Here is a 27248-nt window from a genome sequence, read left to right as displayed (position 1 = left end):
GGCGGTGCCGGCGGTGCCGCCGCCGCTGCGCAGGGAGCAGCTGCTCCCTGACACATCCCCCTGCTGCCATATTGTGTCCGTGCTGCCGGCCGTACGGCTTCGTGACCGCGGTGAGTGGAGCCAGCGAGCTCCCCCCCTTCCCTCCCCACCCCTGATTCACCCCGCTCGTTCTGTTGCTTTCTCCACCCCCTCCCCCCTTTTTTTTTCCTTTTTGATTTTTCGGGGTTTTGCAAGGGTTGATGGTTTTTTATTGGTGTGTTTTGTTGGTTGGGGTTTTTTTAAGGCTCGTGGGTGAATGGGGAAAGAGCGGGGCGGCGGGTCCTGCTGGTGCTGGGCGGGGGGGTGGTGGAGGTGGGCTGGTGTCCGTCCCCCCCGCGACGGATTCACCTCCTGCCACGCGTGTAGAGGGTGAAGCGACACCTTCCTTCCCCCGGCGTGGGGACAAGGCGCTGTGGCGGCGCTTCCTCTTCGGCCGCTCTCGATGACGGTGCGCGCGGGTGGGCGCTCACGGTGCGTGGGGACAGCCCTCCCATACCCCACAGCCCGCCGTGGCCGTGCCGGGAGCGGGGCTACCCGTTTCCCCCCGCCGCCCCCCCGCAAACCTCCGCAGCTCCTCCTCCCGGCGCGGCTCTGCGGAGCATCCGTCCGTCCGTCCGTCCGCCCGCCCGCGGGTTTTCCGCGTGCGAGGTCCCGCGGCGGTTCAGGCCCCGGCGCTTCTCTGCGCGCCTCTGACGAGGCTGAGGCGACGGAGTCAGCCGCGGCAGCGACTCGGCCAGCGCGGCCCCGCCGTGCCCCTCGCCTCCGGCGCGCACCGCCGCTAAAGGCCCGAAGCGGTTTAGCGAGTAAGCGTCCTTTGGCCTTACTCTGGTCTCTAAAGCCAGTGGGAAGCCCCTGCGGTGCTTGTGACGCCTAGAGACGAGGGGCAAGCGGGAGGATGTGTTTCGGGCGTCCCGCGATTTGGGTTCAAAGGCTGTGGAAAGGGCTCCTGAACGAGGTACTGGAGGCAAGGCACGTGGCCCTTCACAGGTTTTACGGATTTTTTGCCTTCTTTTTTTCCTTTTTTTTTTTTTTCCTTCTTTTTTTTGTGTGTGTGGTGTGTAGAGAGGGGACACACACAGAGGTGGTGGAATTGGGCAGTGAATAGCGCTGAGTGTCTGAGGAGCAGCATCCCACTGCCCACCTAGCTTAACTTCTGCTTGGGCACACTCCTGCGTTCCCAGTTTATATGGGTGCAGAAACTGAGGGGTTTGTGGTAAAATATTTGGGTTCTGACGAGGCCCAAACGAAAGGGTAATGAGAACAAATAATTAAAACCAGAAAACAAGGAGTAACCTTGAGCAAAGTCCAGCAAAATGACCTCCCTGCCTTGGTGCCAGCCTGGGAATGGATGTTACGTGCAAAATGTAAAGTTAAGAATGCTGAATTAATGTTGGACCTGAATGCTCTGAAGGTAAGTTCATTAGGTTTGTTGCTAACCTGTGAAATTAAAGTAATTTTGTATATCATATGGGACAGATATGTGTGTGTATACACATACACACACACATGCTCCAGATCTTGTTATTGGTGGACTTTTCATTCAGCTGGACATTAGTAATAATTGGGTTGCAATACACTGACATATGAATTCCGTAATCTTTGTTGTGTTTCTTGGTTTGAGGTCCCTTTCCCCATTCTAGACCTCTGGCATGTTGCTACAGCTATGCAAGAAAAATTAAGATGGCTTTATCCTGTGTTAGAAAAGCATCAACTAGTTTTCAGTTGTTTGGTTGGTTTTCTCTTGGCAGGTGCCATCCTATTTCCCAAGCTCTGCAGAAGGTAGTTGGACACATCTATTCTGAACTGAAGGCTGCATAGTAGCAATTAACAGGGCACAGAGCCTGAGCTGATGAGCTTAGGTTAGTGCTGGGACACGTTATTTCTGAGCCACATGCTACCACAGTGGTTCAGCTTCTGCTGGGGGTCCCTTTGTGTCCGCACGTGACTTGAGTTTTGTAGAAATAGGGAGGAAGTAGTAGTCCTCACTTTGTAAGTTTGAGTTGCCTGAAATTTGTATAGGACTTCTCTGTGCTCTGTTTTTTGTGTGGATGGTTTTTTATTCACCCATGCACTGAGCAGTGCTGCTGTACACGGTGTTTATGCTTGTGGAGCATGGTGGAGATGTGTTGGCTCTAGCTGTGGCCCTTGCCTTGGGGAGTAGGGGGACCGGAAGGAGCTGGATGCATTGACCTTAAGTTGCTTCAGGTGTGCTGCCCCAAGTACTCTTCACAGACCTTGCTGGAATAAAACTGTTGATGTTTTCATTGGCAGCATCTTGGCCAGAAGATGAAGTTGTGACCCGCTTTGTGTGCTGCCGAAGCTCTGCAGTGATTGCTCAACCCAGAAGTAAGATTTTATTATTACTAATATTATTATTATTTTAATGCAAAAGGGACACCAGCCAAGGAGGTGCTACCTCAACAGCTCAAATCACCATGTCTGCTTGAGGAGCCTTTCTGCATCCTCTGGGGAGCTGGGGTTTGGAAGGCACCAACATTGGCAGCAACTATCTCAGTGTCTGAACTTGCCAGTCTAGTAAGTAATGGAGCAGATACAGGGATGTATAATGGTCCCACTAAATGAGAGAAAGGACTACCTGGTGTGTGAGTGTAGTGCCTGGAATGGAGGACAGAGGCTTAGGGACATTCAAGCTTGATTTTTTTACCATCTTTGTTAACCAAAGGCTCTGCATGCTCAATGCAGTAGATGTGAAAACCTGACATGTTGAGTATAGGCAAACTTTTGCTCAACAAGATAGCCTGGCCCCTGCAGGTGCTGTGTGTGAATTTAATTTAAACTGTGAGAAATTGATGCAGTTCTTGTGTGGAAATGTTGCTTCCCATACAAACAATGGGAGTTTTGATGCTGTTTTTACTGAGGTTGTAATTCCACCTTGCTTCTATGTTGTCACTCCTTGGCTGCCCACCTTTGGGGTGGAAAGGAGCTGGTATTTATGGGAGGCAATACCCCAGGCACTCTGAAGACTTTTTCCAAATGCAAGTTCACATTACTTGATCAGAATGAGCTCCACAATGGGATGATAGCCAGTGGGGTGACAATAGAGTTGTTGGGAGGAATGACTGCGCCCATAGCCACTGATGCCATGCATCTCTTGTTCCATTCCATTCAACAAGGTAGTCTTACTGCACTGCTGTGGTGCAGGGTGAGCTGTGTGAAAGACAGCTTTCCTCTCCTGGCCATAAATCAGTGAAAGCAGCTTTTAGTTCCAGTAAGCCAAAGCTATCAGTGCTACAGATGTGCACTTGGTACCTTTTAGTACAGGTGTAAGTTATCTGTGTTTTATTCCATTTGGATCCTTGAGTTTTCTTTTTGTGGCTGTTGCTGTTCCTCCCCTTCCCAGTGGTGAGGTGTGTTAACTCCAATCTTGTATGTAGGATGTTACTGCACTGACTGTAACTGTGGTGAGGGAAGTTGATGGAGGCAGCAAGTGCCTAGTCCTAGCGCTTCTGCCTCGCCGTCAGACAACCCAAATGGTGGTAGGCAACTTCCTGCTGTCAGCAGCGCTGGGTGACTCACGTCAGCACGCAGCTTCATCTCTTCAGCAAGTGCAGACTTGCAGGCTGCAAACCCTGTCCGCATCCCAGCGCGGCAGCCGAGAGGGTCAGTTTGGGTGGCTGTGTTGTGTCTGTTCCCAGAACCAGCTCTTTCCTCTGCTCCCTGCAAAAACACCCACAAGTAAATCACAGAATCACAGAATTTCAGGGGCTGGAAGGGACCTCGAAAGATCATCCAGTCCAACCCCCCTGCCAGAGCAGGATCACCTTGACCAGATTACACAGGAGCACATCCAGGTGATTCTTGAATATCTCCAGAGAGGGAGACTCTGCAACCTCCCTGGGCAGCCTGCTCCAGTGCTTTGTCACCTCACAGTTGAAAAGTTTTTTCTCATATTTAAAACAAGAAAACTCCAAGGTGCTGCTTCACTTTTTGTCTGGCTGGACTTTAATGTGCAATACGTGGTGTATTTGTTCCCTGTCATGTTACACGTGCCTTCTGACTGCACACTGGGTGATGATGAACTCTCCATCCCGTCCTCATTGTGCTGGCTAAAAGTGTGCAGCAATGCTCTGGGGTACATAGAGAATACTGTGTTCTTGTGAGACCTCACCTAGAGTGCTGTGTCCACTTCTGGAGCCCCCAGCAAAAGGACATGCTTGCATTGGGAGAGGGTCACAAAGATGATCAGAGGGCTGGAGCACCTCTCCTATGAGATCAGGATTGATGGAGTTGGCTCTGCTTGGTCTGGAGAAGAGAAGACTAGGGACACCTTATAGTGGCCTTCCAGTATGTGAAGGGGGATACAGGAGGTGAGAGGCTTTTTAAAAGGGCCTGTGGTGGTAGGACAAGAGGCGTTGCTGTCCAATGCAAGCCACTGTCTTTATCACCCCTGGTACTCTGCCTCCTCCCTGTGAGATGTTGTGACTACAGAAGCATGAAGGTTGGGTCACACTCGCTTTGCAGAGTGCTGCTGGGTTCTTCTCAGTGCTGAGTGCCTGGAGGTCTGTATGGCTGGCAACCTGGAAGAGTAGCTGTTGTGTCTGGAGTAGAAATACCTGTCACTGAATGGTTGCTTGCATGCCAGGACCGTTTTGAGAGAAGCCTGGAATTTGTGCAGATAAGATGGTTTATACCAATATTCAGCAATGTGGATTTGTATTTTTTTTTTCCCTAGTACATTCAGATTGTTTTCAGTTATGTTCAGACTAGACTTTGCTCCCTTCTGCTTTCTCAGAGGTGTATTAGAGACTCCATTAAACTGGCTGCTGCAGAAATCTCCCCCTACCCCTGTGCTTCTGTATCCACTGTAAGGATTAGAGTATAAATTGTGTTTGGTTTTACCCAGTTCAGAGAATGATAGAGGCTGAAAGGGGTCTCTGAAGACCATCTAGTCCAACACCTCCACCAAAGCTGGTTCACCTACAGCAGGTTGCACAGGACGTGTTTTGAATGACTCCGGAGATGGAGACTCCACCACCTCCCTGGGCTGCCTGTTCCAGTGTCTCACCACCCTCACAGGGAAGAACTTCTTCCTTACATCCAGTCTGAATCTACCCACTTCTGGTTTTGCTCCAAACAGGGAGCTGGGTCCACCAGTGGTTGCAGCCTTTGGAAGGGCTTCTTGATTGCACTGCAAGCAGTGCTGGGCTAAATGGCTTAGAGGCTGTGGATTGTGGGTTGTGCTTGGGATCCAGGCATGTCTGAGTTTACACAGCACCTTCCAAACCTGTATCCAAAAAATGAACACTTTTTGCATACAGGTTAGATGTTGGATGAAATCTTCCTCTGGCTGTGGTAATGGTTTGATTCCTTCCCTTTTTAAATGTTGCAGCATTTCTTAACTTTTCCTAATATTGGGTTTTTTCACAGATTATTTTTTCCATTGCCCTTTTTTTGTTTCATTCTTTCCTGCCTTTAACTATGTCACAGGGTGCAGGAGAATGTTGGCATTGAAAGCTCATCAAAGTGAGAGGCTTGGAAGTAGTTCAGAAAACCTTTCTGCTCCTTTTGACCCCACTGATGCCAAGGTTAAAATGAAATGCTTGAGCTTGGGGCTTGTCTGGTACCTCACTTGGGTTTTGCTGATTGTTTTTTTTTTTTTCCTGACTGACTTCAAGAAGTTGATAACCACCTGAAGGGAGACCTCATTGCTCTCTACAGCTACCCGAGGGAGGCTGGAGTGAGGAGGGGCAGCCTCTTCTCCTTGGTGGCAAGCAACAGGACTAGAGGAAATGGTTTCCAGCTTTGCCAGGGGAGGTTCAGGCTGGATGTTAGGAAATATTGGTTGGCTGAAAGGGTTCTCAAACACTGGAATGGTCTGCCCAGGGCAGTGGTGGAGTCACCAGCCCTGGAGGTGTTTACACAGCATGTGGACCTGGCGCTTAGGACCACGGTTTAGTGTTGACCTTTCAGTGCTGGGTCGAAGGTTGGACTGGATGAGCTTTGAGATCTCTTCAAACTGGGTATTTTCTGTGATTTTGTGATTTTTTTAAATGATTTTTTTAAACAGTTATTTTTCCCTTTGCCCCCTTTTTGCAAGCCAAGAGGAGGGGGGAAGGGCAAGGACCCCGCTTGCCATGGGTGCTGCCCCAGGGCATCACTGACTTCAAGAAGCTGATAACCACCTTTGTAATGGCTCTTTAAACAGTTACTTCTCCTTTTGCAGCCAAGAGGAGGGGGAAGGGCAGGAACCTCACTTGCCATGGGTGCTGCCTCGGGGGAGCATCTCTGGGTGCCTTCTGTTGCTGGGGAGGGTGGGAGGGGGTGCAGATGCCTGCTCTTCACTGCAGACAACGGGGCCCAGCTTGCCAAAATGTACGGCCGAGAGGCGGTTTTGTTCTCGGGAGACCATAATGCCTTTAGTTGTCTTGGATACGTGACATCATATAGTGCTATAATCAAATATAGGCTTTTCTCAGGGCTGGGCAAGGGGGAGGTGGAATCTCAGCTGACCTCCAGCCTGCTCAGCCACTTGTGTGAGGTGGACAGGCCTGAGACAAAGGAGATGGTGGAGGGGCAAGGTTAAATTAATGGGGGGGGAAATGGTCTGGTGTCATGCTTTTAATGCTCCCTATCAAATGGATGTGGAGTTTTTCCTTCATGAATTCTCACTGGTTGTGCCAAGTCTTGGGGGTTGGGTTAGGTTTGGTTTGTTCTTTTTATTGCTGGTCCTGTGCTTGGAAGCTTTTGCCAAACCTGTGTAGGTGAGCAGTGATAGTCATTTATTTGTGTTAATTCTTGGGCTGTTTTAACAACACAATATGTACATTGATGTATTCAGCATGGAATGATGGAAGGCACTGGGTTGGAAGAGACCTCTAGAGCTCATCTAGTCCAACCCACCTGCAGTAAGCAAGGGCATCCCCAACTAGATCAGGTTGCTCAGAGCCCCATTAAGCCTGACCTTGAATGTCTCAAGGAATGGGGCCTCCACCACCTCCATGAGCAACCTGTTCCAATGTTCACCACCGTTGTAGTGAAGAACTTCTTCCTAATGTCTCTGATGTCAATGCACTTGCAATAAATGCGTGGGAATACAAGACAGCAATAAAAGAGTTTGCTGTTGGTAGAGCTGCTTGCATGGGAAAGCATTTGTACATCTCTTACAGAGCTGGTTCATAGCAGTACAAAAATTGTGCATGGAGTACACCAAGGTCCAGGCTCTGTAACTAAGATTGCACACCTTCAGCTTGTTGCACATAGGGTGGTTGCAGAGCTGCTGTCATTAACCCCAGTGTATGGCTACAAATCTCTTCTCCTGGATTAAAATCATATTCTGCTCTTCAGACTGAGACACTGCATGGTAAGATTTTCTTCAGTTTAGTTTTTAAATCTGGAGGGTCATTACTGTGCTGTTAGCAGGTTCCAGAGCTTCCTACTGCTAGCAGAGGTGGCCTCCTTGTTCAGCTGGTCCAAGAGAAATAAATTGCTATACTTAGTTGTGGAGAAGTTTGCCCTAACTGGGGACACTGATGTTACGCTGATGCCATTGGAGAGTAGAGGGTCCAAGGAACAGCAGCAGCTCCTCTCACACACTACAAGGCATCTCTTAATGAAAAGGCTAAATTCGTTCTTGTCAGGTTGATGCATCCAGGCACAGTGGCCATAAACCAGTATCTCTGCACTTTTAACTGCAATGATGCTAGTTTTGGACAAGGTCAGCTTTGATGGGACAGAAGTATGTGCTACCGCTTTGTCCCTTGGACCTGGACTCTTGGAACTGAGACTCTGAGAAGGGCTGCTTGGGGGTGGAAAACAAAGTGCTTCCCTATTTGCCTGAGGGTATGCCCAGATGGGCCTCTGGTTCCATTAAACAGTTGGCCTGTGTTAGAGCAGCTTTGTTTCCATGAAATGCTCACACATCCAAAGCATTCAGTTCTGTGGCAGATCATAGTGGGGCTCAAGGTCTTCCATCAAAATGAAGTTAGCTGGAGTTGTATGTGGGGATGTGCAAACCCGGTTTAAGGCCAGATGTCAACCTCTGCTGGGCTGAGGACCTTCCAGTCCCCATAACCTTTCCCCAGCTTGACTCTTCAGTGAGTTGGTAAGAAGACTGCAAAAAATACTTTCTTGTCTTGCAATGCTGAATCTTTTCCAGTCTGTTAGAACTTCTCCTAACCCGAACTTCGAACTGAATCTTCCTGCAGCCTTAATCAGCCTCTTCAAACCTGGGTTGTACTGTTGGGGTCATGAGTAGCCTGAAAGACTTCACTGGGCTTTGGGTACTGGACTGTTCTGGCTTTTGAGTGATGCCAAAAATCACTAGACCGCTGGGTAGGATATTGTCTGCCTTGTCTCTTTTCTGGTGTGAGCTAACTTGTGTGCGAGCAGCCTCAGTTGACTTAGCAGCCGTTTAATCTTCTTACTCTAGAATCACAGTCCTCCTCTGTAATTGCCATGCAAAATAAGTTGCTGCAGTGCTTTGTGTTTGAGGAGTAGATGTTGGTTTTTCTTTTGAAGGTGCTTAGAGGAGATAATGGTTCAGCTCTTTAGGATTTACATGCATGATGCTCTTAAGCTTTGGATACTTTGGCTTTCAGTTTCAAGTCTTAATGCTCATTAACAGCAGCATGCTGGGTTACTGTGTAGTTAGTAGGGCAAAGCCTGGGGACAGAGCCTGAACTGTTGCACGTTTTTTAGAGGCGCACTTAAAGCGTTTGCACCGCTGTAGGTTGCCCCTACCTGCTTGGGGACTGGGGCTGTCCCTGTGAGAACTGCAGTGGGCATTCAGTAATGCTTAGAAATACTTACAGGGTGGCTGTCAGGAGGATGGGGCCAGCCTTTTCTCAGTGGTGCCCAGTGACAGAACAAGAGGTAATGGGCACAAACTTGAATGTAGGAAGTCTCATCTAAACATGAGAAAGAATTTCATGTAACACAGGACTGGAACAGGATGCCCAGAGAGGTGGTGGAGTCTCCATCTCTGGAGTCGTTCAAAACCTGTGTGGATGCTGTCCTGTGCAGCCTGTTGTAGGTGAACCTACTTTGGTGGGGGTGTTGGACTAGGTGATCTCCAGAGGTCACTTCCAACCCCTATCATTCTGTGATTCAAGGTGCCAGCCAATGATTAAACATTTTCATCTGCCATCCTGCTTCGGTAAGGAGTGGCTCTGGGAGGGTGGGAGGAGAGGTGTGTGGAGCCTGTCTCAGCGGCTGAACAGGTGTGTGTCATGTGGAATGGATTTCCTGCAAAGCTTGTGCTGCCCCTGGAGTAGGTGAGGAGGCAGGGAAGGTGGCAGTAAGGGAGTAAAGGAGTGGCAGACAAATGTAATTAAGTGACCTTACAGCACTTGTCTGTGCTCTTAACCTTGCCCTTCTGCTAGGTTTCCCTCTCCCCTCCCTGCCTGTTTCACTTGGGGGTGAGAGCAAGTCCTGGTGGCTACCTGCCTCTGACTTTGCATCAGCCTTTCTGGCCAGTAACAGTGAGAAACTTTAGGAAGAAATCTTGAGGGTCCAAGCACATGCATTTTTATCATGGTGTCTGCATTAGAGAGCATCTTCCATGCTTTCACCTTCTAATTGTCTGTCTGCTCTCCTTGCTGTTGGTTTTCCATTTAGTCATCCCTGCCCTCAAGTCCCTGCTAGTTTGTAGCAGAGATGGCTTTGATGTAAATTATTAAACCCCAAATATTGGGAGTGATGATCTTGAAAATGATAGCTTGGAAGCTGTGTTTTTAGAATCCTGTCTGCTTGTGGCTGGGCAGAGCACATATGCATGAGAAGAAATTCATTTTGGAGGTAATTTAGGGCCTGCATGAATGAAAAGGGACTCTGGAAAGTGTGCACTAAGTGTGTGCCTTCAAATACGCTCCAGCGGCACTGCTGGCCCTCCTCACCAGGCTACTAAAGGTAAAAAGCAGTGGAATAGTTAGAGATGTTCATCTGGGCCCCTGGGTACTTAAGAGAAGAGGAGGCCCGTGGGGGCTTGAGAGGTAAGACACATTTAACATGTCTGGTACTGAGCCCATCTGGGAGGCACCCTTTGGAGTTGCCAAGGTTGATCTTTGCCTAGGAGAAGGGCAAGCTTTTGATGGCTTTGCAGTCCTTTGGTTCTTTCTTCAGGCAGCAGACCTGAGCCAGAGGTCTGGATGGAATGAGAGGTTACAATGCTGTGACATAAAGCAGAGCAGGAGCAGGTTGATGTGGTATAAACTCAGCACGTTGTGTTGCTGGGGCTGAGATGATGCTGTCTAGGGGCAGTGGCTATCTCCAGAAAGGCAGTTGCTAAAACTGTCAGTTGCTGGTTGTCCTGGTTTGAGCTGGAACAGAACTAACTGTGTTTAGTGGTTGGACTTCTCAGCTCAGTCTCTCCCCAGTGACTTCACTTTCTGAAGTCAGTAGCATGTTTTCACAGCCAGTGGCTGCTTCTAGGCATGATAACACTGTTGTTTATAGTTGCTACTAAGGACTGATACACAAAAGGCTCTCACTTACTGCTTGCTCCTATAGAAACCAAGGTCACTGCTCAATCCTGTGTACCACGTTGGGGTGCTGTAAGTGAAAGGGTCATAAGTAAAAAGGCCACACTTGCAAGGAGAAGCAGACAGGTGACCCAAAGTAACAGTCTGTTCCATTCCATAGATGTCATGCACAGTATAGAGCTGAGGGACCATGGAATTAGAGAGTGCAGTGGGTTGGAAAGGACCACCAGAAGTCATCGAGCCCAAAACCCCAACTAGATCAGGTTGGCTCAGAGCCCCATCAGTCCTGATCTCGAATGTCTCCAGGGATGGGGCCTCCACTATCTCCCTGGGCAACCTGTTCCAGTGTTCTGCTTCCCTCATAGTGAAAAACTACTTCCAATCCATGTCTACCCTGCTCTAGTTTGAAACCATTGCCTCTTGGCCCTTGTAAATAATCCCTTCCCAGCTTTCCTGTAGCCCCCTTCAGGTACTAGAAGGCTGCTATAAGGTCTCCCTGGAGCCTTCTTTTCTGGCTGAACAATCCAGCTCTCTCAGCCTGTCAAGCTCTATTCTATGGCCAGTGTCTGAGGAGGACTTTGTCCATTATTCTGCTTTCTATTCCAGTCTGTGAGTTCCTGAATCCAGTTCCCATCTGCTGCTGAGTCCAGGCTGTGACTGACCTGATGTCTGCTCTGCAGCATCAGTGGTGGAGTTCCCTATTGGTTCTGTACATATTTGTACACATTTGATTTCTTTCTTTCATTTTTTCTTTTTGTTGTTACTGTTTCATTAAAACCACTTTAATTGTTTGGGCTTTTCCCCCCAACCTGTAAGTCTTCCATATTTTCTTCCTTTTCCCCTTTGGGAAGGGGGAGGGATGAATAGAGAGCATCTGTCACTCATTTAGAGGTACCAGCCCAGCCTTAATCCTTGACAGTGGTCCTTGATGTCCCTGTTACTGCCATCACAATGGAGTTCAGCATTAAAATTCCAATACCTTGTCCTGCTCCAGAGTCTGCTGCTTCTATATTTCAATTATCCTTAATGCAGTCTTTAGTTTTAGACCACTGGAGAATACCCATTGAAAACTGCTCTGGCTGTGGAGCTGTGATGGTATTCTTTCTCTTATTTATTGGATTATAATAGTTTAATAATGGCCTTTATTGCTTTCGGGGGGGGGCGGGAATTAATTTCTGCTGATGTGTTCATGTCAGAGATGTGTGAGGTGGTGAACTAGGCACTGAGAAGGCAGTACTGGTAATGCATGTACTAAGAGAAATGGGGCAGTAGCCTGTGTTTATTTACTGTAAGTGTATTGCCTGCAAATAGCATTAAGTAGGGTATTAATTACTGTAATGATTCTCTGCTAACACATAATGGCATGCAAACACAAGCAGCATGACACCACGAAGCCTACCTGGTTTTTAAGTGCAGGTTGAATAATTTAAAGATATTTTTCTTCCCTCTGTGTTTTGGAGGAGACTGTGAGCATGCCTGGGGCATAGGTTAGAAGGTGATCTGCTAGAGAGCAGCCCTGTGGAGAAGGACCTGGGAGTCCTGGTGGACAGGAAGTTATCCATGGGACAGCAATGTGCCCTGGGGGCCAAGAAGGCCAATGGGATCCTGGGGTGCATTAAGAGCAGTGTGTCCAGCAGATTGAGGAAGGTTCTCTTCCCCTCTACTCTGCCCTGGTGAGACCACACCTGGAATATTGCATCCAGCTTTGGGCTCCCAAGTTCAAGAGGGACAGAGATCTGCTGGAGAGAGTCAGGATGATGGAGGGACTGGAGCACTGCCCTGTGAGGAGAGGCTGAGAGATGTGGAGCTGGTTAGTCTGGAGAGGAGAAGACTGAGAGGGGATTTAATCAATGTTGATAAATACCTGAGGGCTGGGGGTCAGGAGGGAGGGGACAGGCTCTGCTCACTTGCACCCTGGGATAGGGCAAAGGGCAATGGTTGTCAACTACAGCACAGGAACTTCCACCTCAACATGGGGTGGAACTTCTTCAATGTGAGGGTCACAGAGCATTGGAACTGGCTGCTCAGAGAGGTTGTGGAGTCTCCTTCCCTGGAGCCTTTCCAGCCCCATCTGGATGTGCTCCTGTGTGACCTGTGCTGGATTCTATGGTCTTGCTCTGGCAGGGGGGTTGGACTTGATCTCCAGAGACTTGATCTTCCAACCCCTAACATCCTGTGAGCCTATGATATCTGTGCTATAAACCAGACTTCATTGCCTCACTTTATCAAAGGAATAAATACAGTGGCCTGAAACTGCATGAGCATGTTCTGGAGTTACCATGCTGACTGAAGATCTGCAAAGAGTTGTTTCGTGCAACATGAACTAGGAAGCTGGGAACAGAGTTGTTACAGCAGCTTGTAGCAATAGGACAAAAGGGAATGGATTTAAGCTTGAGGAGGGAAGGCTTAGACTGGGTATTAGTACCAAATTCTTTATAGTGGGGGTGGTGAGACACTGGGACAGGTTGCCCAGTGTGGTTGTGGATGCCCCCTCCCTGAAGGTGTTCACGGCCAAGTTGGATGAGGCCTTGAGCAACCTGCCCTAGTGGAAGGTGTCCCTGTCCATGGCAGGGGATGATCTTCGAGGTCCCTTCCAACCTAAACCATTCTATGAACCTATGAACCAAGTGCTGAAATGACTAATGCACATCTGGGAGGTGCAAGCTCGTACGTAGCTGGCTGAAGAGGTGCTGAACAGGGCGGTAAAGTTACTCATTGGAAGGAAAAGGGTGCAACTCCACTGCAGCAGCACTGGGGTTTGTCTCCCTCTGTGAATGTTATCACCAGCTCTTTGTTTGTTTGGGTTTTTTTTTAACTTTAAAAGAAGGACTGAAAAACTGACATAAGCATATGCATATATTGCTGTGTTTAAAGCTACCAATCCCTGGCTGCCAATATAAATCTGCTCTGATGGCTTGAGGGAGAAATAAATTGTAGGGAGAGCAAAGCTATTTTTGAGCAGCTATTGGAGTAATTTGCATTGCTTTTAATTTTTTTAGCTGGTAGTTTAAGCCTGGTAGTTTAATAATGCCCAGCCCTGCACTGCAATAGAAAATGTTGGGGATGGTTTCCAGCACTAGTACTGGTAAGCATAGGTGCAGGTGGTACTGTCAAAACAGCCTTGCAATAGCTGATGCAAAAGCATATGAGCAGATGAAGGGAGGAGAAAAAAATTGCTGGTGGGAAACCCAATGTGTTTGCAGGAGAAGGCTCAAATTCTGCATCCCACACCTGGCAGCAGGCTGGGACTGGCAGGGCTCTGCCTCCTGTTGGGGAGCATAAGATAAATGTACCCTGTGGCATTTCTATGTCACTGCATCACACATCCATTGTGCACGTTGCTCCTGTTCTCCCTGCCCAGGGAGGTAATGGAGGCCCCGTTCCTTGAAATACTCAAGGTGAGGCTTGACAGGGCTCTGGGCAGCCTGACCTAGTTGAGGATGTCCCTGCTGCCTGCAGAGGGGTTTGGACTAGATGACCTTTGGAGGTCCCTTCCAACGCAGACGATTCCCTGATTCATTGCCATAAGTCCTTTGGTTTATAACCATAAAAGGTTATAAAGGTTTGTTTGTTTTCCCCTTCTCTGTGTCCTCTTAACAAAGGGTTTATAACCATATAACATACACTCATGAGAAGAGGAAATGGCTTCCAAGTTGTGCCAGGGGAGATTTAGTTTGGATATTTGGAAAAAGGTCAGGCATTGGAACAGGTTGCCCAGGGAGGTGATGGAGCTGCTGTCCTTGGAGGTGTTCAATAAACGTGTGGACATGGCACTTTGGGACATGGTTTAATGGCCATGGTGGCATAGGGTCGATGGCTGAACTTGATGATATCTCGAGGGGATGGGACCTCAACCTTAGAGGTCTTTTCAAAGCAAAACAGTTCTATGGTTACTGTGGGTTTGTGTTGGACCCTGGCTCTCATCAGTGACTACAGCATTCCTGCAGAGAGGGGGGATGGTACAGCTGTGTGTTGGGGTGCTCTGCCACGGCACCCCATTGCCAAGGTTGGCCCTGATTTGAGAGCGTGTTCTGTGTTGCAGCCCAATAGCTCTAAATGGGTCCAGTCACTGGAATGACTCCGGATAAGAAAGCTGAAACGCCAGGAGCGGAAAAAGCTGCAGGACTACGGCAGTGTCATGGAATGGGAAGCTTGCCTGACGCCGGCCACGCCGGCAGGCCCAAGGCCACCGTGGTGGGCAGAGATTCGGCGGACGACGAGCTCACCAACTTGAACTGGCTGCACGAGAGCACTAACCTGCTAACCAACTTCAGCCTGGGCAGCGAGGGCCTGCCCATTGTCAGCCCCTTGTACGACATCGAGGGCGACAGCGTGCCCTCCTTCTCGCCCTCCTGCTATCCAAACCCCGAAAAGAAATGCTCCACTTCCAAGCCCCCCTACTCCTTCAGCCTTCTCATCTACATGGCCATCGAGCACTCCCCCAACAAGAGCTTGCCTGTCAAAGAAATCTACAGCTGGATCCTGGAGCGTTTCCCCTACTTCGCCACAGCACCCACTGGCTGGAAGAACTCGGTCCGGCACAACCTGTCCTTGAACAAGTGCTTCCGGAAAGTGGAGCGGAGCCATGGCAAGGTGAGGGGGGAAGTGGGTCAACTCGAGAGGCCTCAAGCACAAGCCCTATGAGGAGAGGCTGAGGGGGCTGGGGTTCTTTAGCCTGGAGGAGAGGAGGCTCAGGGGAGACCACCTTGCTCTCTGCAGCTTCCTGAAAGGAGGTTGTAGGCAGGTGGGGGTTGGTCTCTTCTCCCAGGCACCTAGCACCAGAAGAACAAGAGGACACAGTCTCAAGCTGTGCCAGGGGAGGTTTAGGCTCAAGGTGAGGAGAAAGTTCTTCCAAGAGAGAGTAATTGGCCACTGGAATGTGCTGCCCAGGGAGGTGGTGGAGTCACCATCCCTGGAGGTGTTCAGAAAAGGCTTGGATGTGGCACTTGGAGCCATGGTTTTGTTGTCAGGAGGTATTAGGTAATAGGTTGGACGTGATGATCTCTCAGGTCTTTTCCAACCTGGTTGATTCTGTGAACTTGGAAATTCAGGGGGGGAATGGAGAAGGGTCTTACTGTTATCAAGGGGGGTGGTTTTGTTGGGTTTTATTTTGCCCTTCTCAAGGGTTTTGTTAGCTTTTTTGTGTTGCGGGTGGTTGGTAGGTTGGTTTGGTTTTTTCCCCTCTCCATGTCCTCTTAACACTTTATTTGCAGCTGGAGATGGTTTGGAAATGCCACTCCTGGCAAATCAGGGGATGGCAGAAGTCACTTGGGTTTCTTACTTAGTGCTGACCTGGGTGGAGCTCGCTGTGGTGCAACATTTTTGAAGCTGACTAATGTTCTCCTGCAAAGGACCCTGTTGCTGCTTAGAATTTTGTCAGCCTGCAATAATCAGACTGAAATTTCAGGTCTCTCTTAGGTGGCTTTTTATTTTGTTGGGGCTTTTTTTGCTGAATCTTCTCCCCTTTGGTTTGAGGAGCGAGACAGATGCTCTTTAATCCTTCTCAAAGGAGTTAAAGAGAAACACTCCACACCAGATGGGAAAGAATTAGAAGTTTAAATGGAAGTATTATTCATAACTACGTACAACAGTACAAAAATCTTATGAAATACAAACCCAGGGAGCTAGTAATAGCTTCCCCACTCCTTGCCCCCTCCTCTCTTCTCCCATGTACACAAGGGACAAAAGAAAGAGCAGGGAGTTGTTTGTTAGCCACAACTAAGAGCACAGCCAAGGACAGCAAAGCCAGAAGCACCAGCCAGAGCAGAGGAAGCAAAAAGAGACAAAGTTGGTTTACCTTACTGGCCTGAGTTTGCTGTGGGTCCAATAGGCTTAGTTAGAGCTTATCATTATTTTCCTTTTTACACCCAGTGGTGATTTATTTACATTCTGCTACTTTCTCTTCAAGGTCTCTGACAGTTTTCTAGGCTCAGGCTGATACTACCACACCCATGTACAAGGGGGAGGGGAGGGAGCAGGGAAGGGGAAGCTGTTGGTAGCCCCCTGGTTTGTCCAGCGGGGTTCTTGTTTATAGATTGTACACAGATGTAAATACTGTTGCACTTCATATTTTAGATTGCAGTTTTGCTTGTAAATACAGCTTCGTTTGCTTCCCAGCTGAGCTGGTCTGGCAATTTTATGTTGGGGGGTAGCTTCAACCCACCACAGCTTCCTAAAGGACGCTCTTGTCTGTACACATTCTATCTTCTGACTTGTATGGCAGTTGCCAGTGGTTTACTTCCTCCTGATTTCCCTTCCCATTCCTCAAAAGAGCTGGCTCTGACTTAAGTAAACTGACAAACCACATAGCAAAAGTCAACAAACAAATCCCAGGCCCATACACTCGGAGATCAGCCTAAGTGGTAGCAGGCTTTGTTATCAGAAATGCACGCAATGCCTGGCATGCCTGACAGCCTCTCGCTGGAGATAGAGGGTTTGGAGCTGAGCTGGCATCAGGAAGGACTGCCTTGTGCTGATAGGACTGAACATCTCACCAGCTCTGCTTTCCCATTAGATTGGTAGAGTGGTGTTACCCCACACCTGAGTGAGCACATCAGCAGCCTCCCCACTGTTGAGGTGAAGTAGGAACCTTCAAAGGAAACTTGCAGACTACCCGAGGTGACCCTGCTTTGGCAGGGGGGTTGGACTTGATGCTTTGAGGTCCTTTCCAACCTCTAATGTTCTGTGATTCCAAAGGCAGTTTACCATTTCACATCATGAAACTGTTTCCGTTGGAAAGGCCTCTAAGATCATTGAGTCTAACCATCGGCCTAACACCACTGTGGCCATTAAACCATGTCCCAAAGTGCCATGGCCACATGTTTTTGAACACCCCCAAGGATGGTGACTCCACCACCTCCCTGGGCAGCCTGTTCCAATGCCTGACCACTCTTGCAGCAAAGAAATTTTCCCTAATACCCAGCCCCCACCTCACTGCAGCCTCCTTTCAGGTAGTTGTAGAGAGCAAGGAGGTCTGCCCTCAGCCTTCTCTTTTCCAGACTAAACAACCCCAGTTCCCTCAGCTGCTCCTCACAAAATCTATTCTCCAGACCCTTCAGCTTTGCTGTCCTTCTTTGGATACCCTCCAGCAGCTCAGTGTCTTTCCTGTAGTGAGAGCCCCAAAACTGAATCATCTTAGGCTTGCTGTTTGCTTGGAGTAATGCCACAGGGTTTTCTTGTTGCTGTGGTTAGACCACTGGTTTATTTTAAGGCTGAAGGTAGCTCTGTCGTGTGGGATCTTCAGTTCCAGTAGTGCATGGCTTTCTCCTAAAGTGTAACACTTAACTCCAGCCCTGTGCCTTTGTTGAGCAGCAGATGCCAAGCAAATTGAGCATGGGCATGGTCTCTTTGGTTCAGTGTCTGCTTCTGTACAGACAATGGTGGGTGGAAGCCTAATTCCACATTACACCTGACCCAGCCTTAACTACCTGAAGAAGTCACCCTCTGTTGCCTTTTGTGAGTGTCTGTATGACTTCAGGGTGTGTTCCAGTTCAGCTTGCTGTTGTCATAGCTATCCAAAGTCCCTGTGTGATGTTGTCAGGGCAGCAAGCTGGTGAAAAAGAGGAACCGGACCCTGCAGGCCCCAGATGAACTGAATTAGGTGACAAGTGGAAGTGCTTGCCTAAAGTAGCAGATAGAACAGTGTAAAGCAGTGGTTTGCTGTTCAGATGAGTTCCTGGCTGCTCCCTGAGGGCAACAGCCTCCAAGCTACCAAAAGGAGGGGAAAAAAGAGGCAGAGTTGGGCAGGGTTTGGGATGTGGGGGGAAGGGTCTGGGTTCATGAGAAGCACATGGAAAGGTATGAGTAGTTTGTCACTGAGGTAATGAATGGAGCCAGCTGAGAGGACAGTCCTTGTTAGTACCTAGCCAGTTAAATCATCCTGCCAGCCACCATGACTGTTCAATTAAACTTCTTGATAGAATAGAATTAACCAGTTAGGAAAAGACCTCTGAGATCGAGTCCAACCTATCATCCAACACTAATCAACTAAACCATGGCACCAAGCACCCCATCTAGTCTCTTCCTAAACACCTCCAGTGATGGTGACTCCACCACCTCCCTGGGCAGCACATTCCCAGGGGCTTTGGAGATGCTATCCCAAGCTGCAAGACAGGTATTTCCACACCATATAATGAAGGTCTTGGGTCTATACAGTCCGTTTTGGAGCATCTGCTTTCCATGCAGGCAATGAAGCAGCCTGAGGATGATGCACATCAGCTGTCCAGTGGTGGATACCTGTGCCCTGCACTGCATCTTGGAAGTACTCATTCAGAAATGACTCTTACAGCTTGGCCTCTGGGATTTCTAATTTGTAGTACTTCTTTCCTGCAGGTGAATGGAAAAGGGTCTTTGTGGTGTGTTGACCCAGAATACAAACCTAATCTTGTCCAAGCACTGAAGAAGCAGCCTTCTCCCTCAGCACTTGCCTTGTACACTCCGCCGGCGTCACCACCAAGGTAGGTGAATCCTGCCATCCGGCTGGGGAGTGTGGGGGTGTTACTCCACCTAGCAGAGGAAATGGCCATGCAGATGTTGATGTGTTGGCTACTGGCTGCCACCTAAGAGAAGAATTTGAGTGGCTCCTAGGTGAGAGTGACTGAGGTGGGGAGATGTAATGAGCTCAGGCTTTGCAGAGAGCAGATCTAGGATTCCTGTCCAAGTCGTCTTTGTAAATGTGGAAGAGTTTAAAAGGAGGAGGCTGAGGCTGGGGCTGTGCTGAGTGCTTACTGGTGAGACCCATTTCTCTGGAGGGTAGGCATGCCCAAGAACTGGAGCAAATCCTCTTTCCTCATCTAGGATCATAGAATCATAGAATTGTTAGGGTTGGAAAGGACCTCAAGGATCATCTAGCTCCAACCCCCCTGCCATGGGCAGGGACACCTCACATTACAGCAGGTTGCTCACAGCCACATCCAGCCTGGCCTTAAAAACCTCCAGGAGTGAGGCTTCTACCACCTCCCTGGGCAGCCTGTTCCAGTGTCTCATTGTCCTCATAGTGAAGAACTTCTTCCCGACATCCAATCTGAATCTACCCACTTGTAGTTTTATTCCATTCCCCCTAGTCCTGTCATTACCTGACACTCTCCCCAGCTTTCTCATAGGTCCCCTTCAGATACTGGAAGGCCCCAATTAGGTCTCTCCTTCTCCTCTCCAGACTGAATAGCCCCAACTCTCAGTCTGTCCTCATAGGAGCCTGGTGCTGCTACCTTAGAAGGCTGTCTTCTCATGTAAGTCACTTGTCCAGAGAGAAAGCAGACATCTTCCATGCTGTTGTCAAAAACAACTTTTCTACAGCCTGATGTGCTTAGGCTGGTCTAAGAGGAGAATTCTTTTTCAGAAGGGATGGGAAGAACAACCTTTACCATAGACATACTCTGAGGTGGGTCATTGTGGTAGTTTTAGACTGACTTCTGAAGTCAGAGTTTCCTCTTCTGACACATTTTAAGATTAGATGATCACTTTTGGAGAATTTGAGGTCTAAGTCATGCATTCTCAGCAGAGGAAGAGGAGTGGCAGCTGAGTCTACCTCAGAGGTAGAGGTGGAGGATGGAGTGGAGAGGGGCAGAAACCAGAGAAGGATGCACTGCCGTTGGTGACTTCAGTTCTTAGGTAGGCACGTGGCCAGGTTATCTATTTCAGCAAAGAATTTCAGTGAGATAAGAGATAATTAAGGTCTCTGTACCTTGCCCTATGCCTTACTCTTGCTGTGAGGAGTTTCCTTAACAAACAGGAGGCACTGGGATTACTGGAGCAGAATGTGAAACTGGTAGCACGGAGCAGACATTTTTAAGTGTCCAGTGAGGCTGGGAGCTGGCACGCCAGTGCAAGCCTCAGGAGCAGCTGAAGATTGGCATGGCATGAGCTCTTCCAGTTGGGCTTGTAACCCACAAGATGTTAACAGTGGTCTCTGGCCTTCCAGCCTTATTGAGCTGCTGGATGCAGAAGTGTCCTCTTTTTGCAGCTTTCTGCTGGAGCAGAAGCATTACCAAAATAACCCTGAAGTGTTTAAATAAATTAAATAATCAAATTGGGAAGTAGGAGATGGCTGGTGGTGTGGTCAGACCTTCTGTCATGGGAACAGCTTACTGAAACTACTGTAAATTGGACATTAGATGGTAATGTTTTTACAGGCTTTGATGTTTCTAAGTAGGGGCATGGACTTCTGTTTTGTGGTACAACTCGTTTGGCCATTCTAAAGCTTTGTTAACACCGTGTCTGTGTTAACATGGGTCAAACTTCAACATGTAGAGAATAGCAAAGATGGGAAGGCACCTCTAGATATGTTCACTGTCCAGCTAGAGGAGCAGAAGATCAAAACAGACTCAGCCTAGAGCAGGTCACTCAGAGCTGCTTGCCAGCTAAGCTTTTGGAATTTCCAAGCTCTTCCAGATCAGTCCAATGACACAAGCATTGCAGTGTGAAGGGTGGCTGGGACAAGAGACTGGCTCAGGCAGTCTTCCTTGTAAGTAATTTTTGAAGAACTTATGTCAGCCCCAAGAAAGCCGTTCGTGTCCTGGGCTGCTCTGTTTCCCCTAGTCCTCACCAGCTTTCCTGTAGCCCCCCTTCAGATACTGGAAGGCCACAGTAAATTCTCCTCAGGGCCTTCTCTTCTCCAGACTGAGCAGCCCCAACTCTCTCTGTCTGTCTCCAGAGCAGAGCAGCTCCAGCCCTCTGCTCATCCTCATGGCCCTTCTCTGGACACCTTCCAGCACCTCCAGATCCTTCCTGTAATAGGGGCTCCAGAACTGGATGCAGTACTTCAGGTGGGGTCTCACCAGAGTGGAGCAGAGGGGGAGAATCGTGTCTCTCGACCTGCTGGCCATGCTTCTCTTAATGCAGCCCAGGCTCTGGTCAGCTTTCTGGGCTGCAAGTGCACACTGCTGGCTCATGTTGAGCTTCTCATCCATCAGCACCCCCAGTCATAGAATTGTTAGGCTTGGAAGGGACCTCAAGGATCATCTAGTTCCAACCCCTCTGCTGTGGGCAGGGACCCCTCACACTGGATCAGGTTGCCCAGAGCCACATGCAGCCTGGCCTTAGAAAGCTCCAGGGATGAGGCTTTTCCTTTTTGACTGCCAGAGTTTCTGGATTTTCCTGTGGGAGGGCTAGTGTGCATAATTACTCTACAGTGTGTTTTCACTGTAGGGAATACACCTATCATTCAGCAGGATTTTAGAATAAAATGTAAGGTGTTACTTGGAGCAGAAGCTTTTTCCAAAACTGTAATCTGTGTCTACTTACACTGACATTTGTATTGCAGATGATTGGCATCACTGGCATGTTTTGTTTCTGCACAGCTCATTCAACAAGTGCAAGGCCCCTAGCTGCATTCTCTTTCTAGCACTACATGTGTCGTACCCTTTGGATCTGGGGAGGGCCAGGAGCCTCATCTTGCAAATACCTTCTCTTAATCAATACTAAGCATTAATTTGCTCTAAGAAAGCTCTGTGTGGATAAAAGAGGCAGAGATGTGGTGCTTGGGGACGTGGTTTAGCACCAGATTTGGTAGAGTTAGAGAATGGTTGGATGCAATGATCTTAAAGGTTTTTTCCAACTGAAATGATTCTATGATCCTATAAACAGTCAAACCAATCTGTCAAGCCACCTACTGAGGACAACAGCAATTGGTTGCCCACCAAACTGTGCTGCTTGGGTTGGTTTTGGTTTTACCATAGTGTTGTCTGCTGTGCTTTGCACAGATCATTTGCTTAATTAAATCTTGGCTTTGACCTTTTGAATTTCTTTTCAGTAGGTCAACATCCCCTCACTACCTGACTTCAGTTCTCCAGCAGAATTACCACCGATCTTTCAAAGGTAAGCAATTGCCTTTCACTCTGCTCTCCTGGTTTTATGCTACAGGCATGTACTGAAGCCCAGCTGATGACGTGTGTGGGACCTGCTTTGAAGGGTCTGCTAGATTATGAATAAACCTGATGTAGCAGAATGCATGCTTGTTGTATGGGCACTAGGGTTCTGCACCTGGGCTGGAGCAATCCTCACTGTCAATACAGGCTGGGGGATGAGGTGATAGAAAGCAGCCCTGTGGAAAAGGACTTGGGGGTGTTGATGGATGACAAGCTGGACATGAGCAGACAGTGTGCTACTTTTGCTTTCCTTGAGGAGGGACAGTTAGCCAAATAGACATTCTTCAGATTTTTCTTCTTTTTTTTTTTCTTTTCCAAAGAAAGTGAATTTAAGATGGAAATAATCTGTTTCTCATTGACTGTCAGATGCAAACAAAAGTAGCAACAGCTGTTGAGCACAAGATCATTTCCCATAGGTACTTTTCAGAATGTTCTAATTCAGAGCATTTTGACTACTAAAGCTTAATCATTAAAGGCTTGATCTTGTCCAAAAGAACTCCTTGTTTTTAAGAGAACTGTGTTCCCTTTTTGAAGGGCTGATTGCAGGAAAAAGTGGGCATGTGTTAATTTGTTGTAGAGGAGTGTTGTTAAAGCTCTTTCAAAAGGGAGTTGGGGCTCAGAACCTAGAGAAGGTTCTGGGGAGACCTTATAGCAGCCTTCCAGTACCTGAAGGGAGCTACAGGAAAGCTGGGGAGAGACTGTGGTGTTAGGACAAGGGACAGTGTTTTTAAACTACAGCAGGGTAGATTTAGGTTGGACATTAGGAAGAAGCTCTTTACTATGAGGGTGGTGAGACACTGGAACAGGTTGCCCAGAGAAATTGGGGATGCCTCATCCCTGGAAGTGTTAAGGCTAGGCTGGATGAGGCTTTGAGCAGCCTGGTTGAGTGCAAAGTGTCCCTGCCCATGGCAGGGGGGGTTGGAACTAGATGATCTTTAAGGTCCCTTCCAACCCTGACAATTCTATGACTCTGTAATTTCTCTCCTGTGTAAGGAGCCTTCTTCATCCATAGCTGAAGTGAGCAAAAGAGAACCTTGAATTGCCTCTTTTTTTTCCCCTTTAAAGTTCATGAGTGTGTCCTGAAATGAGTGGGGAAGGGCATGCTGCTTTCTTTTCCTTTTCACCTCTTTCTGGTTAGAAATGTCACTCTTGGTCATTTCTGTGCCCTTTTTGAGGTGTCAGCAGTCTGCTCTGGTGTTTTACAGCAGTGCTTGTCACCACAGCTAAAAGCACTGCAGTCACCTAAAGCTTTTGAAGTACCTATTTATTATTTAGATCCCTGTGCTTTCTAGCTGGAGCAGTTCTGTGCCCTTTACTCCCTTGTCTTCTCCATTTCTTCCACTTGATTGTGTGTGGAAAAACCCTGCTGGAGCAGAGGTGTTTTGAGCTGGTGCTGTGCTAACAGGCACGCTCGCTCTCAAGCTTGCATAGGCACGTAACCAGGACATGGAGTTTCTGAGATGCTTTGCTGCATGGAGAAGGACCTGAGGGTACTGATCAACAGCTGGCTGAATATTAGCCAGCAGCATACTCAGGTGGCCAAGAAGGCTAAACACATCCTGGGCTGTATCTGGAATAATGTGGCCAGCAGTTTTAGGGATGTGATTGCTCCCCTCTACTTGGCAAGGGTGAGGCCATGCCTTGAGTACTGGGTTCAGGTTTGGGCCTCTCACTGCAAGAAGGACATTGAAGTGCTGGAGTTTGTCCAAAGAAGAGCAACTAAGCTGGTGGAAGGTCTTGAATATAAGTCTCATGAGGAACAGCTGAGGGAACTGGGGTTGTTTAGTCTTCAGAAGAGGAGACTGAGGGGAGAACTCATCACTCCTACAGCTACTTCAGAAGAGGTGGAGCAAGGTCAGGGTTGGTCTCTTCTCACATAGAATAAGTGACAGGACAAGAGGAAATGGCCTCAAGTTGTGCCAGGAGAGATTCAGGTTGGGTATCAGGAAAAAATTCTTCACAAAAAGGATTATAAAGCATTGGAACAGGCTGCCCAGGGAGGTGGTGGAGTCGCCATTCCTGGAGGTCTTTAAAAGATGTGTGGATGTGGATGGTGGGATAGTGAGCTCTAGGCAAGTGGTTGGACTTGATGATGTCAAAGGTCTCCTCCAGCCTCAACAGTTCTATGGTTCTACTGCATAATCTCTCTCTCTCAGCTGGTCCAAACAAAAGCCATTTGTCGATAAGTATAGCAACAGCAGCATCATATGGATGTCTTAATAAGGTCACTGTTGCTTGGCATCAGTGTGAGAATGCAGGTTTTGAATAGCATGGATAAGATAGGAGACTGCTCTGTAACTGCTGTACTGTGTAAGAGGCACACTGTCTGAATTCACACCTGTTATTTCCCCCCCTGCTCTTTCTTTTAGGCCAATATGTACAGATAGTCTTCATGTCTTCCTGGGGACTTAAGTGTTGTCAAATCTCTTAACTGAGATCTAACATTTTGCTGTCTCTCCTTCACAGAATCTGATATCGATGCTGCTACTGCAATGATGCTGTTAAACACTTCCATTCAACAAGGGATGCTGAGCTGTAAGCATTAAGCCATTTTCCTCTGCTTTTTCTTCTCTACCCAATAGCTAAATGTTTTCTCTCTGAGGTTTCAGGAAGGCAGTATGGTCTGGTGTGGTGGTTTGGTTTTGCACCATGTTCCAATGTGGAATTTACCCCAAGGAGTAAATTGCCACGCTGCACAGAATGTGGAAGTTAAATGAAATTATTACTTACAAAAGTAGGCTACATGGAAAAGGTAATAAACATCTACAAATACATATATATATAACTAGACAAAGAGCCACCTGGGCAGACCCCCCTGTACCCTCCTCTGGACAAAGCCCAGAGGGCTGTTACCATCTAACAGATTCTCTCTCTCGTCCCAGCCACTGTTTACTGGAGATTTTTTTGAATCATAGAATCAACCAGGTTGGAAAATACCTCAGAGATCATCAAGTCCAATGCATCACCCAACACCTCATGGCTACTAAACCATGGCTTCAAGTGCCATATCCAGATCCTTTTTTGAACACCTCCAGGGACAGTGACTCCACCACCTCCCTGGGCAGCACATTCCTATGGCAAATTACTTTTTTGGGAAGAACTTTCTCCTCCCCTCCAGCCTAAACCTCCCCTGGCACAGCTTGAGACTGTGTCCTCTTGTTCTGGTGCTGGTTGCCTGGGAGAAGAGACCAATCTCCACCTGGCTACAACCTCCTTTGCAGGTAGAGCAGTAAGGTCCCTCTTGAACTGGGGAGCCCAAAACTGGCAGCAATACTTTAGGTTTGGCCTTACCAAGGCAGAAAAGAGGGGAAGGAGAACCTCTCTTGATCTGCTGGACACACTCCTCTTAATGCACCCCAGGATCCCATTGGCCTTCTTGGCCCCCAGGGCACATTGCTGTCCCATGGATAACTTGTTGTCTACCAGGACTCCCAGGTCCTTCTCCACAGGGCTGCTCTCTAGCAGATCACCTCCTAAGCTGCACTGCTGCAGTTGACTGTTCCTTCCCAGATGAAGAACTCTGCACTTACCCTTTTTGAACCTCATTAGGTTCCTCTCTGCCCAGGTCTCCAGTCTGTCCAAGTCTCACAGAATGGCCACACAGCCTTCAGGTGTATCAGCCAAGCCTCCCAGTTTGGTATCATCAGCAAACTTACTGACCTTTGAAGGTTCCTTCTGGCCCAGACCGTTTCTGATTGTGACTCTGAAATGCTTACCTTCAGCTTACTTTGCAGCCAGCCAGCCACAGTGTGCTTGTTTTGCAGCTGATCTCATTGGAATATTTGCTCCCTGACAAATCTTGGGGTTGTTTATTTTGTTTTAATAGGTGAGAAACCTCAGCCTCTGAAGACCCCTAAGAAGAGGAGTTACGGCAGCGCGTTCAACCCTCCCAGCTCCGTGAATCTGCAGGAAAATGATCCTATGGCCATCAACATCGACCCGAAGGAGGATCACAACTACAGTGCCAGCAGCCTGGGCTCCCAGCGCTGTGCCTCCCGGTCCAGCATGTCTTCCTTGTCCTCCCTCGACGAGGTGTACGAATTCATCTCCAAGACCAGCCACGACGGCAGCGACGGCAGCGAAGGCTTCCACAGCGAGGTGGATACAGATGTTGACTACGAAGACGATCCTCTTGGAGACAGTGGCTATGCATCACAACCTCGTGGAGATACCTCTAAGGAGAGTCAGCCTAGCAGCAAAGCACTCAAGGAGCTGTGTCAAGAAATTGATGAGGAGTTGAAAGAAGCAGCGGGGTCTCTGCTGCACCTTGCTGGCATCCAAACGTGCTTGAGTTCCTTAATATGTACTGCCAAGAGCCACTGTCACAAGCAGAGGAAGAAATAGGCTGTCTTGTCAGTGTTGAATATACACATATATTTTTTTTAATTGTGGCAATACTTCTTCTACTTTTTTACCCTTCACAAGGGGGAGATCAAAGCCATAAGAGGACTCATTGCTTGCTTTCTTTTTTGTTTGCTTTGGTTTTATGTTTGGGGGGCACTGACTATAATTTAGCCATTTATTTTTTTTCAATCACTGCCTAAAAGAAAAAAGTAAGAGAAAAAGGGGGGAAAAAAATTCATAATTTAATCTTCTCCAAAATGTCACTTCTTAAGGATCACTTCCTTTTTAATTTTTCTCCTTTTAAACAGTTGATTTTTGTCTTTTCTAATTTGCTTTTCCTCCCTCCCCCAGAAATATGTTTGTTCAGATGCACACTGTGGATCGTATTTACATCTCTGCTGGTTCCATCTGTAGAAGTGGATTTTGCCTTGTCTTGAAGGCTCTGGCTTCCATGTAAAGGATTTTCAAAAAGAGGAGGAAAGGAAAAAAAAATAAGGAGGGGGCTGGGAAAAAACAAAAGGTTCTTGCTTCAGGTCCTCTCTTTGCTCTCCAGAGAACACGT

General features: G+C 48.1%; 1 protein-coding gene across 3 annotated transcripts; it reads left to right on the top strand.

Moving 5' to 3' along the window:
- On the top strand, nucleotides 1-26904 carry FOXN2 (forkhead box N2). 3 transcript variants are annotated; one of them, XM_054171104.1, is made up of 7 exons: nucleotides 1-110; nucleotides 2311-2385; nucleotides 14521-15071; nucleotides 18810-18934; nucleotides 22231-22292; nucleotides 24809-24877; nucleotides 26169-26904. In XM_054171104.1, exons 3-7 carry the CDS (start codon nucleotides 14535-14537, stop codon nucleotides 26684-26686), a joined length of 1311 nt encoding a protein of 436 aa, XP_054027079.1. In that variant the 5' UTR covers nucleotides 1-110; nucleotides 2311-2385; nucleotides 14521-14534; the 3' UTR covers nucleotides 26687-26904. The 3 variants fall into 3 exon arrangements, with proteins under 3 accessions (XP_054027079.1, XP_054027065.1, XP_054027071.1); XM_054171090.1 differs by having other exon boundaries at nucleotides 2-110; nucleotides 22228-22292; XM_054171096.1 differs by lacking the exon at nucleotides 1-110 and adding an exon at nucleotides 1299-1450 and having other exon boundaries at nucleotides 22228-22292.
- Nucleotides 26905-27248: the final 344 nt, after the last annotated feature.

This window comes from Dryobates pubescens, chromosome 2, assembly GCF_014839835.1.
Source record: "Dryobates pubescens isolate bDryPub1 chromosome 2, bDryPub1.pri, whole genome shotgun sequence".
NCBI classification, from domain to species: Eukaryota; Metazoa; Chordata; class Aves; order Piciformes; family Picidae; genus Dryobates; species Dryobates pubescens.
This window is presented reverse-complemented; position numbering and strand designations above follow the sequence as displayed.